Source organism: Carcharodon carcharias, chromosome 15, assembly GCF_017639515.1.
Source record: "Carcharodon carcharias isolate sCarCar2 chromosome 15, sCarCar2.pri, whole genome shotgun sequence".
NCBI lineage: Eukaryota > Metazoa > Chordata > Chondrichthyes > Lamniformes > Lamnidae > Carcharodon > Carcharodon carcharias.
The window spans coordinates 79,109,875-79,129,035 of NC_054481.1; the positions used below are offsets into that span (position 1 = coordinate 79,109,875).

The 19,161-nt window shown below is 42.6% G+C and overlaps 1 protein-coding gene across 1 annotated transcript in view; it reads left to right on the forward strand.

Moving 5' to 3' along the window:
• The first annotated feature begins 539 nt into the window (after positions 1-539).
• gsg1l (gsg1-like) overlaps positions 540-19,161 on the forward strand; it is a 508,795-nt gene continuing 490,173 nt past the window's right edge. The window contains exon 1 of the mRNA XM_041207077.1: positions 540-843. Within this exon, the coding sequence (XP_041063011.1) occupies positions 540-843 (304 nt within the window). The remainder of the gene's footprint in view (positions 844-19,161) is intronic.

Sequence of the window (19,161 nt, forward strand, 5' to 3'; positions counted from 1 at the left end):
ATGCATCCAAAATGAGCTGTGAGTTAGATCAATCTCTCTATATATATTTATAACAAGATGTCACATAGTTATTTAGAATAAAAATGATTTATTTCGGCAAAGTGCGTGTTAGACGTGCTGCAGAGTACAGGGGGCACTTGGGCAGCAGGGTCTGGATGGAGTTAGTAAACGCTGCCGGAGAATCGTGCACACCACCAGGTGACTGTCACAGGGCGGCACTAGTCCCACTGCACCGTGTGTGCTGCTGAAGATGATGCTGTCTCTCCAGCCGTGTGGACGCACAGTCTTTCCCAGTCTGCTACCTTCATTCCTCATTCAATCTGGGACAGATACCTGACTGCTCAGGAACACTCCCAGTCCGGACACCTTGGAGAAGAGGATTCGACCCAGAGTGAAGCGATGAACTGGTGGCATTGATTGGTTTTCCAGGCTCCTGTGCAGGACTGGGAAAGTAGCTGTTTATTTTGTCAGAGGTTCTGGCCGTGAAGGCTCGCTCACAACACGGGAAAGTAGTCGGTAAACAGTCACTTGACGTTACAATGAAAACCACCAGAAAATGTAGAGCCATGCTGGCGGTGAGCTTAAACTTGTTGGCTCTCTTTTTCTCCACAACTGCTTTCATTACTACATACTGGTGTGAGGGAACACAGAAAGTGCCCAAACCAAACTGTGACAAGGAGATTAAATTAAACTGCATCAACTTTAACGGCACCGGCGGCAACGTGAACAGCACCACATCCAACCAGGTCCATTACAGCTGGGATACTGGAGACGACAAATTCCTGTTCCGCTACTTCCACACGGGCATTTGGTATTCCTGTGAAGAAAATATAAATGGTATCGGTGAGTGTGCTAATAAGCGCTCAGCTCTCGGCTCCTCCTCATCAGCCAGTGTAAAGTCTGTTCCGCTTGTCGGGTAATATTTTGTCTCCGTGCCAACCCGGTTTATTGTTTTCAGTTAAAAGCAACAGAAATTGAATTGTTGGATAAATAGTCAAAATAGACCTTTCAACTGCAGGCACGCTTCTTCTTTGTACAGATGTCTTACGCTCTGTCCGAAATGCTGGTTTGACATGGAATCCTAATGTGAACTAGAAAAGTAAGTGTGTTGAATATTGGCTGTGTTAGTGCATGTTCCCATGAGGTTGCCATTAGTTTTCAGTTTGGGAGTGAGGACCAGAACACAGCAGTATGAGAACACCGTGATTAAATCTCCAATTGTCTCAAACTGCAAAAAATAATTAATTCTAATCACAATTTCGAGCTCTTGAGAAATGCAAACTTGGATTAAGCAACAGCACTTAACTTTTTACCTGGCCTGCTGCTTTACTGAAGGAATGTTTGTGGTCTGGACAGTTACTGATTTAATTTGCTAGTAGATATTTAATTAATTGTGTTTTGTTGAACAGTTGATTGAATCACAACTCTGGTGTTTGCAGAGATGAGATTTTCTGAATTGCAAATACATTGGGCTTTCCTGCACATTTTGTTCAATTAGCAGAAAGTTTATGTGACTGAATAGAGCAAAACGGATTGGTGATCATTCTGTTAATTTGATGTTTTATTTAGATTTGGATTTTGGATTTACAAATTTAGTATTTTCTACCTCCCACATTCATTAGAAAATAAATTCAGATAGAAATTCCGGTCTGGCACAAAATACTTGTATTTTTCATTTAACATAAACTCTGATACACCTGCATTCTCTCCTCCCTCATACAGGAGCTGAACTAGAGGAATGATTTTCCAGTTGTTAGGGCCATGTTGTTTGAAAAGCAAATGAGTGATTTTTTTCTGTTCTTGCCCAGGATAGAGAGAGGTTTTCTACTGGAGATTCCTCCTTCTTATGGTGGTGGGAAATGAAAGAACTAAGAGGAAGAGGAAGCTCCACACACATCCCCATCCTGAATGATGGCGGACCCAGAGTGAGAGTGTAAAAATAAGGCTGAAGCATTTGTGGATGATCCATCTCGACCTCCACCTGAGACCCCACCATCACTGGTTGGAGTCATACCTAGCACAAAGGAAGATGGTTGTGGTTGTTGGAGGCCAATCACCTCAGCCCCACAACATCACTGCAGGAGTTCCTCAGGACAGTATCCATCTTCAGTTGCTTCATCAATAACTTTCCCTCCAAAATATGGTCAGAAACGCGGATGCTTACTGAAGATTGCACAATGTTCAGTGCCATTCACAAGTCTTCAAATATTGGAGCAGTCTGTGTCAACATGCAGCAAGACCTGAACAACTTTCAGGCTTGGTAAATAGCAAGTAACATGCAAACCACACAAGTGCTAGACAGTGATCATTTCATGCAAGAAAGAATTGAACCTTCCATTGGCATTACCATTGCTGAATCCCCTTTTATCAATATCCTGGACATTACTTTTGACCAGAAACTTAACTGGACCAACCACTTAAATACTGTGACTACAAGAATAGGTCAGGAGTTGGGTATTCTGTATTGAGTAACTCATCACCTATCTCCCCAAAGCCTCTCTACCATCTCCAAGGCACAGTTCAGGAGTATGATGGAAAATTCTTCACTTTCTTAGATGAGTACAGCAGCCCACTTGATTGGTTTTTCATCCACTACCTTCAACATTCACTCCTTCCACACTGACACACAGTGGCAGCAGAGTGCAGTTGATGCACTGCAGCAACTCACCAAAGCTCCTTTGACAGCACCCTCCAAACCCAAAACCTCAAAGGACAAGGGCAGCAGGCACATGGGAAAGCCACCACCTGGAAGTTCCCCTCCAAACCACTCACCATCCTGACTTGAAAATATATCGCCGTTCCTTCACTGTCACTGGGTCAAAATCCTGGAACTCCCTCCCTAACAGCACTGTGGGTGTACCTACACCACATGGACTGCAGCGGTTCAAGAAGGCAGCTCACCACCATCTTCTCAAGGGTGACTAGGGATGGGCAATAAATGTTGGCTAAGCCGGTGATGCCCACATCTATGAATAAATAAAAATAAATGTTAGCTGGACCTTTATTTCGTGGTAGTCTCACTAAGTGGTTGTCTTTCACCATTAGATACTCGGCTGACTTGTTCAGATAGCTGTGCGCATTTTCTAAAGAGCAGGAATACAGAGATATGATTGCAATATAAAGAACTTGGCTTTGAATATTAAAAACTGGAAAAATTGTCATCTTTGGAATTATTAGGCTTAGAGCATAAAGATGTTCTCATATACCCATCGCACTTTGACTTCTTCTAAAGGCTGCTGAAACCTTAATGTAATCTTTGTCTCTGGAACAATAAGAAGCAGCTTCTGTAGAAAATAACTCTGTTTGGGAGCTATTAAGAATCTTTGTAAACTTTAGTGAATCAGTTTGCACAAGATGTGATTATTTTTTCCTCAGAGATATTTGATGTATATAAAAACCAAAGGAAAGGTTTGTCAAAATGATTTCACAGGTGGCAATTTCCCTCTTGTTTGCAGTGAGGAGTCTTTATAGTGGGAGTTTCAAAGCTCCAGTTGGTGGGACCACTATTTCACGATGCATGCTTGATGTCTGTAACATAGATAGGGTTGAATCTGATAATGCACTATGCTATATGAGAAGCTGTGCTGCCAACCCAGTTGACTGCAGGAGTTCCATGTATCTATCATAGGAAGGCTCAAATCCAAATTTGTGTGTTTGCCTTACCTCTTCAGCATGGGGGTATTTATTGGAATATATTTGTGGTTGGCTTGGTATCAAGTTGACATGTCTTTTAAGTGCTGGGACATTTGAATTGAACCCTCAATGGCAGATATGGTAATTTAATACCTGAGGCAGGCAGGTACTCAATACTTCAGGGGATGATGTATAATTGAACAGATTCCCTGGGTTAATGATATAGTGCAGTGATTTTTCTGTCACCCAGAATTGGGATTTGTCACACTGCATTATAGCTGGATAAATGGAGAAACTGGAAGAAATGAGAGTTCTACAGGTCCCACATTCACAAAGGTGTATGGCAGAAGAAATAAAACAAGCAGGATAAAAATAAAGAATATAATTCTGAAAATCAAGTCATGTGTTGTTTCCAGGGTTCTAAAAGAAGTAGGAAGTATAACCCTGACAAGCTATTTCACCTAGTCCGAACCAGCAGAACACAGTCTGAGCTTGGAAAGAGGAAATTTCAAAACTAATTTGCAGAATTGGGCCTGATTTTAACTCATGTATGAGTTAAAATAGAGCCCAATGTTAATAGAAAAGTCAAATACTGCAGATGCTGGAAATGTGAAATAAAAATAGAAAATGCTGAGAAAAAAAACTCAGCAGATTAGGCAGCATCTGTATAGAGAGGGAAACAGTTAATGTTTCAGGTCTGTGACCTTTCATCAGAACTGGAACAAGTTCCAGATGTAATAGGATTTAAGCAGTGAGTGGGACAAAGGTAAAGGAGGTCTGTGAGAGGGTAGAAGACAGGAGAGATTGAAAAACAGAGGAGTTAGCCTTCCAGGGCCAAAGGGAATGGTGAGGGGGCAAGAAAAGAAACATAAGATGAACCTGGAGCAGGAGTGTTACCGTCTGAAAGAAACAAAAAAAAAACAAGCAAAGAAAAGGAAAGAGATGGGGCAGAGTTTCTGGTCTGAAGTTGTTGAACTCAAATGTTGAGTCCAGGAGGTTGTGAAGTGCCTAATCGAAAGATTAGATGCTGTTCCCTCAAACTTCCATTGAGCTTCACTGGAACATTGCAGTAAACTGAAGACAGAGATGTCAATGTGAGAGCAAGATCCAGAATTAAAATGGCAGACCACAGGAAGCTCTGAGTTATGTTTGCAGATGTTCCCCAAAAGCAGTCATCCAATCTGTGTTTGGCCTTCCCATTGCAGAAGAGACCACACTGTGAGCAGTAAATGCAGTAGACTAAATTGAAAGATTTAAAAATCGCAAATCGCTGCTTCACCTGGAAGGAGTGTTTGGTACCTTGGGCAGTAAGGAGGGATGAGGTTAAAGGACAGGCGTTACATCTCCTTCACTTGCATGGAAAGATCCTGTAGGAAAGGGATGGGTATTGGGGATGACTAAGGAGTGGAGCAGGGTATCATGGAGGGAATGGTCTCGTCAGAATGCTGAAAGATGGGGGTATAGGGTGTGAGTAAGTGTAATCAAGATAGCTATGGAAGTCTGTGGGCTTATAATGAGTACTAATAGCCTATTGCCAGAAATGGAGACAGAGAAGTCAATGAAGGGAAGAGAAAAGTCAGAGATAGTTATACAGCGCAGAAACAGGCCCTTTGGCCCATCGTGTCCACGTCAGTCATCAAGCACCTACTTATTCAAGTCCCATTTTCCAGCACTTGGTCCATAGCCCTGATGGACCATGTGAAACTGAGAGAAGGGTAGAATTTGGAAGCAAAGTTGAAGTTTTGCAGGACACTTCACCAATATAGTCATCAATGTACTGGAAAAAGAGTTGAGGGTGGGGGCCCCAAGTAGGAATGGAACAATGATTGTTTGAGATATCCTACAAAAAGGCAAGCTTAGCTAGAACCCATACGGGTACCCATAGTGACTCCTTTTATTTGATGGAAGTGAGATGCATTAAAGGAGAAATTGTTCAGTAAGGGAACAAGTTCAGCTAGGCAGAGGAGAGTGTTGGTTGATGAAAACTGGTTGGGCCTCCATTCAAGGAAGAAGCGAAGAGCTCCAGATTGTTCTGGCAGGGGATGCAGTTGGGGAGAGATTGGATATTCATGGTAAAGAGCCAAGAAATTGGAAACTGTTGAAGTGACAGAGGGCATCGGAAGAGTCATAGATGTTGTCAGGGGGAGGCTGGACAAGGGAACAAAGAATAGAGTCAAGGCAGGAAGAAATCAGCTCAGTGGGCCGGGAACAGGCTGAAACGATGGGTTGACCAGGGTAGTGCTGCTTTTGGATCTTGGGAAGGAGGTAGAAGTGAGCTGTGTGGAGTTGGAGGACTATAAGGTAGAAAGCCATGGAGGGAAGATCTTCGGAGGAGATGAGCTCAGTGACTGTTCTGGAACAAAGTTTGGTGTTGGTTCATGGTCCAGGGGGAGGTAGGAGGAAGCATTGGAGAGTTGATATTCGACCTCTGCAAAGTCTGTTCACCTGACAACAACAGCACTGCCCTTGTCAGCAGGTTTGGTAACCATGTCAGGGTTAGACCTGAGAGAACTGAGTGCAGCAAGTTCAGAGGTAAACAGGTTAGAGAGGGTGAGTGAGGGGAGCAGAGAAATTGAGGTGGCTGATGTCATGCTAAGAGTTCACAACAAAAAGATCAAAAGCAGGTGAGAGGTCAGAGGGAGGGGCCCAGCTGGAGGAGGAATATTGGAAATGGGTGATGGGGACCATTGAACAGGGGTAGGGCTCCTCCCAAAGAAGCGGGCAATATTAATATTTCAGTGAGGAGTTGATAAATCTATGGAATAAGCTCCCTAAGGATAGGGTGAAAACAATTCATTCAATTGTAAAATTAGTCTGATTTCTTTTAGGGAGTAATGTTTTGGGATCTAGTCTGTGAGTAATTTGAGATGTTACATGCTAAGTGTAGTATGCTTGAGAGGAAAAAGGTGATTTTGGACCTTTGCTTTTCAACCCTTTCCACCACAGGGGTTTTCCTCACCTCATGTCTGGGTGCGTTGTGGACTAAGTGATAAAAATTGTTTGCTATGATAAGTCAAAAACTCACTTATCATTCTTTCATGTAGTGGAAGGCAAGTTAGATTTTTTTTATTATTCAATTTTAGGATTTGGGTATCGCTGGCTGGACCAACATTTATTGCCCTTTTCTAATTGCCCTTGAGAAGGAGGTGGTGAGTTGCCTTCTTGAAATGCTGCAGTTCAAGATATAAACATAGAAACTAGGAGCAGGAGTAGGCCATTTGGCCCTTCGAGCCTGCTCTATCATTCATTATGATCATGGCTGATCATCCAACTCAATAGCCTGCTGCCATTTTCTCCCCATATCCTTTGATCCCTTTCGACCCAAGAGTTATATCTGATTGTAAATAATTCAGGGCTATAACCCACTGTTGTGACAATGCACATTCCTATTTTTGACCTTCTGACAGGAAGGAATGTCATTAATGAAACAGCTAAAGTTAATTGGGCTGAGGGTACTGCCCTCTGAGTGGCTCTGTTGGTAGAACTCATGCCTATGAGCTACATGGCCCTGAGTTTAAGCCTCCTTTCAGTACTTGTTGGCTGCAGTGGGAGCATTCATTTCACTCAAAGGAGGTTGTTAATAAGCTTGAAAAATCCTTCCTATATGCTGCAAGAATATGTACAAAGAATGTAAAGTTAGGCTAATTAAACCACTTTTGCAACCTGCCCTGCTATCTTCAGTAATATGTGCACAGATACATCCATCTCTCTGTTTCCTTAGTAGGGAGATGGTAGTGTGGTGGTAATGTCACTGAACTAGTGACCCAGGCTAATCCTCTGGGGACATGGGTTCAAATCTCAGTAACGGTGACCATGAAACTATCATTGATTGTTGTTAAAAAAAAGCCCTGACAAACTCCTGCAGCAACATGCTGGGACAGATGTTTGACCTCCAACAAACATCTTCCTATGTGCTAGGTGCCACTCCAACCCGATTCCCATTGACTTCAGTTTTGCTCAGACTCCTTGATACCACAGGCAGTAAAATGCCGCCTTAACATCAAGTTCTCTCACCTCACCTCTGAAATTCAGCTTTTCCGTCCATGCTTGGGCCACGGCATTATTAAGATCTGGAGTGGAGTGGTGCTGGCAGAACCCAAACTGGACATCAGTGCACAGGTTATTGATGAGTAAGTACCATTTGATAGCACTGCTGACAAGATTTTCCATCACTTTGCTGATGATGGAGAGTAGACTGAAAGAGTGGTAATTGGCCGGGTTGGATTTGTCCTGTTTTTTGAGTACAGGACATATCTGGGCAATTTTCCACTTAGCCGGGTAGATGCCAGTGTTGTAGCTGCACTGGAACAGCTTGGCTGGAGGCGCGGAAAGTTCTGGGGCACAAGTCTTCAGTACTATTGCCGGAATATTGTCAGGGCCCACAGCCTTTGCAGTATCCAGTTGTTTCTTGATATCACACGGAGTGAATCAAATTGGCTGAAGACTGGCATCCGTGATGCTGGGGGCCTCTGGATGAAGCAGAGATGGATCATCCATTTGGCACTTTGAGCTGAAGGTGGTTGTAAATTCTTCAGCCTTGTCTTTTGCACTGATATGCTGGGCTCCCCCATCTTTTGTGGAAGTGAATGTTTTTCAAGCCTCCTCCTCCACCAGTTAATTGTTTGATAGTCTACTACTGTTCACGAATAGATGTTGCATGGCTGCTTAGCTTAGATCTCATCTTTTTTTTTATGGTGTCACTTAACTTTGTCTATGGCATGTTTCTTCTCATGTTTGTCACACATGTAGCTCTATGTTGTAGCTTCACTGGGTTGGAACCTCATTTTTGGCAATGCCTGGTGCGCCCCTGCACTTCTCATTGAGCCAGGGTTGATCCCCAGCTTGATAGTGATGGTAGAGTGAGGGATATGTTGGGCTATGAGGTTACAGATTGTAAATGAATACAATTCTGCTGTTGATGGCTCACAGTGTCTCATAGATATTGTTGCGTATATCTATTTTCGTAATTCATATGTTGTGGAAAATAACGTTTGGTTTTAGGAATTAGTGTGTTAAATATAAGATAAATAGAAACATCTGATTGAGAAACTGATACATAACCCTGAAGTAAGTGCAATTCAGAAGACCTGGGGTAATTACAGTTCAAAGCTTAACTGATGTTTATTTAATAATAGAGTTAAACAATGGCTTACCCATTTATGAGCTCTCCGTAGAGACAAGATGTCTACAGTTGCCTTCATAAGTGGTTTAAATTAGTCATGTAGTTTTAGAAAAAGATGTTAGAAACATCATTGTAAGCAAAGGGTTTCTTGGTTGAACCAGCAAGTCTGGAAAGATGACCATCAACTTCATTAGAGAGATACATTATTCATGTGGGTCACAGAATCAAGGGGTTGTTTTGAAGGTAAAAGGTTTCCATTAGGAGCATCCCAGATATGGCACTTTGCCATGGGACATAGGCTGTGGGTGTTAGAGTGGTTCCTTTGTTTTAATTCATCTTTGTGTGTTTGTTCACAGAAACCAACAGTTCAGTTACAGAACAGGCAGACAGTTCAGCTTTGGTCTTGTACAGTTTGCACCTTGCTGAGCATCAAGGGAGCAAAAGAGATAGATGTTTGTCAGGCTGCACCTTAAGCAGAGAAAATGCTAACCTTATCATTCATTGCAAAGAATGCAGGTGCGAGCTCACACTTGGTGAGGCAAAGGAGGCTGGAAGATTTGCCTAGCTTGGAGTTAGAGGGAGATATCTAAAGTAATGCTCATAGTGAAAACAAGCAGGTCATCTTGGAATCAGGCAGAGAGAGAAAGTTTTGCCAGGAGCTGTAAAGCACCCATGAAGCCAGAGAATAGAGCTATTAGAAACCAGAGTGTTTCTAATTTTCTGTTTAAGTCTATGTGCAAAAATTGTGAATGAAGATGAAGCTTGATATGAAACAGCCCAAGCCTCACAAGGCAACTATAGAAAAGTTTGAAGTTGGTCCCAAGAAAATGGGCAACCTGCAAGGAACTGATAAGTAACCAAGGACTCCCTGGTGGTGGAGGTGGTGGTAAGGGGAGAGTCATAGTAGAAAAGCGAGGGTTCAGTTCAAGGTTGTAGTTTACAATGTCTGTGCTTGTATTTTGTTGTGCTTTTTGATGTAAAGTATAAAGTAATTACCTAAGACAGGGTTCACTGAGTGGTGTTTGTTTTAGTTGATTCTTATATAGCAAAATTAATTTGTTTTAAACCATGGATTCATGTGGATTCATTCTTTCATTATTTAACTGGGTGTTTGAATTTCTCTTTAAATGTAACAGTCTCTGTGGAGATCATAACAATACCCAGTCTTAAGCTGCCAGATCTGTCAAAATCAATCCCATTTAGTATGATGGCAGTGTCACACAACACAATGGAGGGTATCCTCAGTGTGAAGATGGGACTTCTGTGCAGAAGGACAGTTGCATCTATGATAGATAGATCAGCGAGGATGAGGTTAAATAGGTTTTTTCCCTCTTGTTAGTGTCCTCACCACCTGCCACGCACACAATCTGGCAGATGGAAGAAGCACTGAGTGCAGCAAAGGTACAGAATGTACTCTGGGTAAGAGACTTCCATAAGTGGCTTGCTCGGCCATTTCAGAGGATGGTTAAGAGTCAATCACATGGTGTGGATCTGGAGTTACATTTTGGCCAGAACAGGTAAAGATGGCAGATTTCCTTCCCTAAAGAACATTAGGGAACCAAATTGTTTTTTTTTTACAATGAGCCAGTAGTTTTATGATCATTATTTTAACACTAGCTTTTTAATTCCAGATGTATTAATTAATTGAATTTGAATTCCCTCAGCTGCCATGGTGAGATTTGAACTATGTCACTGGAGCATTAGTTTAGACTTTTGAATTATAAGGGACTATTTTACTAGGGTTAGAGTTAAGCAACAGCATAGGAAGCAAGCCTATGCTAGGAGTTACCAACCCATGTTCATATAGAAATGAAATAGCAATGGGATGGATACATTCAGAAATTGAGGAGAAACACATACCTCAAACACTAGTTTTAATGGGAGATTTTAATTCTTACTACATTGCTTCCCTAAGAGAAGCAGGATGGCTAAAGTCATAGATGACACAAAGATTGGCCGGGTGGTTAACAGTGAGGTTGAGTGTCTTGGGCTACAGGAAGATATAGACAGGATGGTCAAATGGGCAGGTAACTGGCAGATGGAACTTAACCCTGAAAAGTGTGAGGTGATACACTTTGAATATTTCCTTGTCAAATTACTCCCTCCAATGAACGGCATGGCACTAGGAAGTGCTGAGGAACAAAGGGACCTTGGCCTGTGTGTCCATAGATCTCTGAAGGTGGAGGGGCTTGTTAGTGGGGTGGTGAAAAAGGCATATGGAACACCTGGCTTTATCAATCGAGGCATAGATTTAAAAAGTAGGGAAGTCATGTTGGAGTCGTATAGAACCTTGGTGAGGCCACAGCTGGAGTACTGTGTGCAGTTCTGGTCGCCACATTATAGGAAGGATGTGATTGCACTGGAGGGGGTGAAGAGGAGATTCACTAGGATGTTGCCTGGGATGAAACATTTAAGTTATGAACAGAGGTTGGATAGGCTTGGTTAAAAACAAAAAAACTGCGGATGCTGAAAATCCAAAACAAAAACAGAATTACCTGGAAAAACTCAGCAGGTCTGGCAGCATCGGCGGAGAAGAAAAGAGTTGACGTTTCGAGTCCTCATGACCCTTCGACAGAACTTGCGTTCGAGTCCTCGAACGCAAGTTCTGTCGAAGGGTCATGAGGACTCGAAACGTCAACTCTTTTCTTCTCCGCCGATGCTGCCAGACCTGCTGAGTTTTTCCAGGTAATTCTGTTTTTGTTTTGGATAGGCTTGGGTTGTTTTCGTTGGAGCAGAGAAGACTGAGGGGCGACCTGATTGAGATGTACAAGATTATGAGGGGCATGGACAGATTGGATAGGGAGCAGCTGTTCCCCTTAGTTGAAGGGTCAGTCACAAGGGGACTTAAGTTCAAGGTGAGGGGCAGGAGGTTTAGGGGAGATGTGAGGAAAAACTTTTTTACCCAGAGGGTGGTGATGATCGGGTTGCCTCACATCCTTTAAAAAGCACCTGGATGAGCACTTGGCATGTCATAACATTCAGGGTTATGGGCCAAGTGCTGGTAAATGGGATTAGGTAGGTCGGTCTGGTGTTTCTCACGTGTTGGTGCAGACTCGACGGGCCAAAGGGCCTCTTCTGCACTGTGTGATTCTGTGATTGTGATTCTGTAAAGTGATTAAAGCAATGAATTTAGTGAATATATTTGAGAGTTTTAGAATTATCAAGGGAACAGACCATGCTAGATATAATGTTAAGTATCAAACCAACCTGACAAGAAAGGAACATCTTGTAAATTTTAACGCTAATATGTTTGATTTGATACCAGATTTTGCATGAAGAAAGAAGTTTTTAAAAATTCATTCACGAGATGTGGGTGTCACTGGCTGGGCCAGCATTTATTGCCCATCCCTAATTGCCCCTGAGAAGGTGGTAGTGAGCTGCCGTCTTGAACTGGTGCAGTCCATGTGGTGTAGGTACACCCACAGTGCTGTTAGGGAAGGAGTGCCAGGATTTTGACCCAGTGACAGTGAAGGAACGACAATATATTTCCAAGTCTAGATAGTTAATGGGTTTTTATTTAATTTGGAATTTGGGCATCACTGGTTAAGCCATGTGTTCCCAAGCATGTTTTGCCTTTGTATTTTGAGGTGGCAGAGGTTGTGGGTTTGTTAGGAGCTGTTGAAGGAGCCTTGTTGAATTCCTGCAGTGCATCTTGTAGATGATACACATTGCTGCTGCTACTGTTCATCAGTGGTGGAGGGAGTGAATGTTTGCTGGATGGGGTGCCAATCAAGCGGGGCTGCTTTGTCCTGGATGGTGTCAAGCTTCTTGAGTGTTGTGGGAGCTGCATTCATCCAGGCAAGTGGGCAGTATTCCATCACACTCCTGACTTGTGCCTTGTAGATGGTGGACAGGCTTTGAGGAGTCAGGAGGTGAGTTACTTGCCACAGGATTCCTAGCCTCTTACCTGCTCTTGCGGCCACAGTATTTATATGGCTCCTAAATGCTGCCTTGATGTCACTCTCATCTCTCTTCTTGAGTTAATTTGCCTTTTCTCCATGTTTGGACCAAGGCTGTAATGAAGACAGGGGCTGAGTGAAATAAATTCAGAAAATTCTGGAAAAACTGAAGCTCTGGCAGCATCTGTAGAGAGAAACAGAGTTAATGTTTCAAGTCTAATATGACTCATCATCAGAACAGGGCCTAAGTGACCCTGTCGGAACCCAAACTGAGCACCAGTGAGCAAGTTATTGCTGAGTGAGTGCAGCTTGAAAGCACTGTCGATGACACATTCCATCGCTTTGCTGATAATCGAGACTAGACTGATGGAGCAGCAATTGGCTGGATTGGATTTGTCCTTTTTATTATGGACAGGACATACCTGGGCAATTTTGTATATTGCTGTAGAGATGCCAGTGTTGTAGCTGTACTGGAACAGCTTGGCTAGATGTGCAACTAGTTATGGAACACAAGTCTTCAGCACCATTGCCAGAATGTTGTTGAGGCCCATAGCCCTCGTGATATCCAGTGCCATCAGCCATTTCTTGATATCATGTGGAGTGAATTGAATTGACTGAAGACTGGCATTTGTTGGGGACCTCAGGAGGAGGCTGAGGTGAATTATATACTCCACACTTCTGGCTGAAGATTGTAGCAAATGCTTCGGCCTTATCCTTTACACTGATGTGCTGGGCTCCTCCATCACTGAGGATGGGGATATTTGTGGAGCTGCCTCCTCCAGTGAGTTGTTTAACTGTCCACCAATATTCATGGCTGGATGTGGCAGATCTGCAGAGCTTTGATATAATCCATTGATTGTGGGATCGCTTAGTTCTGTATATTGCATGCTTCTTCCTCTGTTTAGCACGCGAGCTGTCCTGTTGTGTAGCTCACCAGGTTGACAACTCATTTTTAGTTATGCCTGGTGCTGCTCCTGCACTCTTATTGAACCCCTAGTTTGGTGGTAATGGTAGGGTGGGGGATATGTCAGGCCATGAGATTACAGATCGTGGTTGAATATAATTCTGCTGCGGCTGATGGCCCACAGCACCTTCTTTAATTCAACAATAGTTTTGAATTCGAGTAAAGCAAATGAGAAATAAACTGAACTGAACAGTTCATTGGTTGATGAACAGTAACAGTTTTCGCAAATTAAGAGATTATTAAGAGAAAGAGGTGTTGGTCCATTGAAGTTGGATGCAGGTGACACTATAATGGACAATATGAAAATAGTTACTTTGTTAAGTGAATTTTGTGTATTCGTATTCACAGTGGAGAGAGAGAAAAAAATACCAATGGTACAAGGGAGCCTAAAAATAAAGATTATAAGATTCAATAACGTTTTATTGAATGGAGAAAGGAGGGGTCTTAAGGTAGACAGAGCTCCTGAACCTGATGGATTCAAGCACAAGGTTTTAAGAGGGACATGTAGATTCAAAATTTTACAATCCTCTCCAGAATTGAGAACCAGATTGCCTTTGGATTGGAAATTGCAAACATCACTCCTCTATTTCAGAAAGGAAGCAGGGAGAACTTAGATACCAAGTGCTGCAGAACTGGAGATGCATTCTGAAGATGGAAGTCATAGTAACATAAGCACATAAGAATCAGGAGCAGGAGGAGGCAATTTAGCCCCTCGAGTCTGCCCCGCCATTCAATATGATCATGGCTGATCTCATTTCGGCCTCAACTTCAATTTCCCGCCCTCTCTCATAAGCTTTCAACCAGTTACTAATTAAAAATCCGTCTATCTCTCTTTAAATTTATTCAGCGTCCCGGCATCCACTGCACTCTGAGGTAATGAATTTCACAGATTCATGAGCCTTTGAGAAAAGTAATTCCTCCTCATCTCTGATTTAAATCCACCACCCCTTAACCTAAAACTATGGCCTCTCATTCTAGAATGCCCCAAAAGGGAAAACATCTGCTGATCGTCTACTCTGTCTATCCCCTTTAGCATCTTACAAACCTCAATTAGATCTCCTCTCATCCTTCTAAACTCTAGCGAGTATAGACCTAAACTGCTCAATCTCTCCTCATAAGACAAGCCCTGTATCTCTGGAATAAATCTAGTGAACCTCCTCTGAACCGCCTCCAATGCAACTACATCCTTCCTCAAGTAAAGGGACCAAAACCGTGCACAGTACTCCAGGTGCAGTCTCACCAATGCCTTGTACAGTTGCAACAACACTTCCCTATTTTTATACTCTATTCCTTTAGCAATAAATGCCAAAATTCTATTTGCCTTCCTTATTACCTGCTGTACCTGCATACTAGCTTTCAGCGATTCATGCATAAGGACACCCAGATCCCTCTGCACTGAAGCATTCTGAAGTTTCTCTCCATTTAAATAATAAGTCCCCTCTTTATTCTTCCAACCAAAATGGATAACCTCACACTTATCCATGTTTAAACTCCATCTGCCAAATTTTGGCCCATTCGCCTAACCTGTCCATATCCATTTGTAAATTTCTTATTTCATTGCAACTTCCTTTCCCACCTATTTTGGTGTCTTCTACAAATTTAGCTACAGTACCCTCTATCCCTGAATCCAAGCCATTAATATAGATTATAAATAGCTGGGGCCCAAGGACCGACCCTGTGGCACCCCACTAGTTACAGCTTGCCATCCAGAAAAAGACTTATTTATCCCGACTCTCTGCTTCTTGGTTAGCCAATCCTCTATCCAAGCTAATATATTACCCCTAACTCTGTATGATCTTATCTTGTGTATTAATCTTTTGTGCTGCACCTTATCAAAGGCCTTCTAGAAGTCCAGATATGCTACATCAACAGGATCTTCATTATCCACTTGGCTTGCCACATCTTCAAAGAACTCTAGCAAATTAGTCAAACACAATTTACTCTTCATCAAACCATGCTGACTCTGATGGATTGCATTTTGACTTTCCAAATGCCCCATTACTACTTCCTTAATAATGGATTCCAATAATTTCCCAATGACAGACGTTAAACCAACTGGTCTATAGTTTCCTGCCTTCTGCCTCCCCCCCACCCCCCCTTTTTGAATAAGGGTGTTATATTAGCATTTTGCCAATCCACTGGAACCTTCCCAGAATCCAGGAAATTTTGGAATATTATAGCCAATGCATCCATTATCTCTGGGGCCACTTCCTTTAAGACCCTGGGATGTTGGCCATCAGGCCTTGGGGACTTGTCACTCTTTAATCCCAATAGTTAGCTCAGTACTTTTTCTCTATTGATGGTGATTGTTCTAAGTTTCTCCTTCTCTATATCCTCTGCACAACCTGTTACTATTGGGGTGGTACTGGTGTCCTCCACTGTGAAAACTGAGGCAAAATATTGATTAAGCATCTCAGCCATTTCTGTGTTCCCCACTATTAACTCCCCAGTCTCATTCTCCAAGGGACCAACATTCACTTTAGCTACTCTCTTTCCTTTTTATATACTTGTAGAAGCTTTTGCTATCAGTGTTTACATTTTGAATTCGTTTTCTTTCATTTCTGCTCTTTTTATTATTTTTTTTAGTAACCCTTTGCTGATCTTTAAAAGTTTCTCAATATTCCAGCCTGCCACTGACTTTTGCAATTTGGTATGCCTTAGCTTTTGCCTTTGTTATCTTTAACGTCCTTGCTTAGCCATGGATGCTTTCTCCCCCTCTTACCATCCTTCTTCCTCTTTGGAATTTATTTTACTTGGGAGGAATTGAATATCACCTTAAATATTTGCCACTGTTCATCAACTGCCCTACTTTGTAGTCTTCCAGCCCAGTCCACTAGAGCCAAATCTGCCGTTTTGATTATGTAGTTACCTTTGTTTAATTGCAGAACACTAGTGTGAGACTCAAGTTTCTTGATCTCAAACTGAACTTGAAATTCTAGCATGCTATGATCACTCTTCCCTAGAGGGTTGTGAAAGCTGGTTAATATTGTTAGTTTACAGATTCGTCATGACCTAATTAAATGGTAGGACAGGCTTGAGGGGGTGAATGGATTACTATTGTTCTTGTACTCTTCCTCTAGTTAAGTCTAAGATATTAGCTGATTAAACTTCCACAATATGCATTCCTAAGGCTTGTAACACACTGCACCTAGGTTCTCTTGGCTAATTGAATTGGGTGTGCCCCTGCAGAGAGACGGCACAACAACAGTAACAATGACTTACATCTATATAACATCATACTAAAACATCCCAAGGTACTTCACCTTGTCAAACATAAGAAGACATTAGGATGGATGACCCAAAACACTTCCAATAATATCTTAAAGGAATAAAGTGAGGTGGAGAGGTTTAGAGAGGGAATTCCAGAGCTTAGCGCCCAGACTGCTGAAGGCACAGCCACTAATGGTGGATCTATTAAAATTGGGACTGCTCAAGCGACCAGAAGAGATGGAGCACAGGTGGGGGTAGGGAGTTGGAGGAGATTACAGAGACAGGGAGGGGTGAGGCTAAACAGGGATTTCACAACAAGGTTGAGAATTTTAAAATAAAGGCATTGCTTAACCAAGAGTCAGTTAGTGAGCACAGGAGTGATAGGAAATAGGACATGGATTTTGGGGTGACCTCGAGTTTATGAAGCATAGAATGTGGGAGACCAGCCAGGAGTACATTGGAATAGTGAAGCCTAGAGATAACAGAAGCATGAAAGAGGGTTTTGGAATAGTTGGGTCTGGGACTGAGTACAGTACCACCCACATGGTGATGTAAGAAGGCACTTGACCCAGGGTCAGCCCAGAGATGGGCAGAGATGTGTGAAGACCTAGGATGGAGTCAGCTCCATACCTGTACCTTCGACTGTATATATTTGTTTGGTTATGAGTTGTTGACAAAGACTTGCTGTTAATATACTCACAATTGCAAAGCTTATTTCATGGTGTCTGAAGCAGGATTCTTCATGGTGGCAGCATCCAAATCAAAAACCCTTATCCTTACAAGAATGCAAAAAAAAACCTTCAACAAATTCGGAATTAAAACAAACTCCCAACTAAAGCTACAGATGCAGAGAAAGTTCACCAGAAACAACAAAGCTCCAGAGTGAGAGACAGCCTGGAAGCAAAAAGAAGTTTTACTCCAGCAAAAGACTCCACTGAATCTCCCTTGGAAGTCCAGCTCCAACAAGCAGAGCTCACAGCCTGTAAGGCTGAGATAAAATATTTTAAATTCTAGGCCAGCCAGTCCTGAGAAGCCCCTTTTCATTCACTCATCCAGTCGGAAGCGTCATTTGAAAGAAACCCATCGCTAATCTCGATTCCAGACTCCAAATCTCAACATGGCTCCCGTGTTCGGCAAAGAGAGAAAAACAAATTGTCTGCTTCAGGTACCTCGTGACCATCTGATTTCCTAAACAGCAAGTCTGCAGTTCTTTTCTACACATCCCAACTCGCACCATGATACCGCTGATTAAATTAAGTTGGCAGCCAGCTGACCCTTGCAGCCATGGTGGACCCTTCTTCTTCAGGCAGAAGCACGCTGCCACCATTTTGGAAAACCCACCAAAAACTGGCAAGCGTGGGAAGATCCATTGTTTGGTAGTGACCGGCAACACCATCTTGGAAGCCAATAATCTCTTAAAGCTGTACTTGCAATTTTAAAAATCTTCAAAAAGGATCACATTTCCACACTTCCAGCTCCGTTGGGACTCACCTATAGCCCAGACCAGTCACAGAATTGGAGTCCCTGGAGGAAAAGATTGCTACAGGCCTAAATAAAAAATCAGAAGCAGGACAAGTCAATACACTTTTTAATTGATTGGGCCAATTGCAGATGACATCACTGCATGACAAGCTAGCAATGAGTCATTTGACAAATTTGATGATGTTTTAAAATCCTTTGACGTTTATGTCACCTGAGATCCAATAAAATATTGGGGACAGCCAAATTTACTAAGAGAGTGTAACAGCTAAAGTATATTCTGATTTCACCTGTGATTTCTCTTTTTTGCGGAGCAGCTTGTTCATCATTCCAGATCCTGGAAAGTTCCCAATGGTCAGGCCAACCTCCCACCAATGAGATTTCCCTTGTTCCTCCAGTGGAAGTGGTATCAGAGAAGGATCAATAGACTGAGGAGTCTCTACTTCCAATTATGATGGTGGTACAGGGTAGATACACCAACCACTGGGCACACACAGCAACTTCAAGCCAGGGTGCCAGAACTTAAAGGGATGCTGGAACCTGGTAACAATCTCGCACCATCAACAACAAAAAACAGAGGTGAGCATACTACTCAATCATCTTCTAGCCACAGGAACACACTTCCTCAGCCTCAGAGAGCTTCCCAACGGCCCGAATGGAAAAAGAAGAAAAGTCACCACCAAGTAGACAAATATCATTTTCATCCATCCTGCAAGAAACGATCAAGAGTAACAGCAGCCATGCACAGCCAACCAGGTGTGATTTAACATCAAGCAATGGGAGAAATGGATGGAACCATACCCAAATGCCAGTACAACCTCTGAGTCAACAACAAGAACAAGCAACACTCTCCT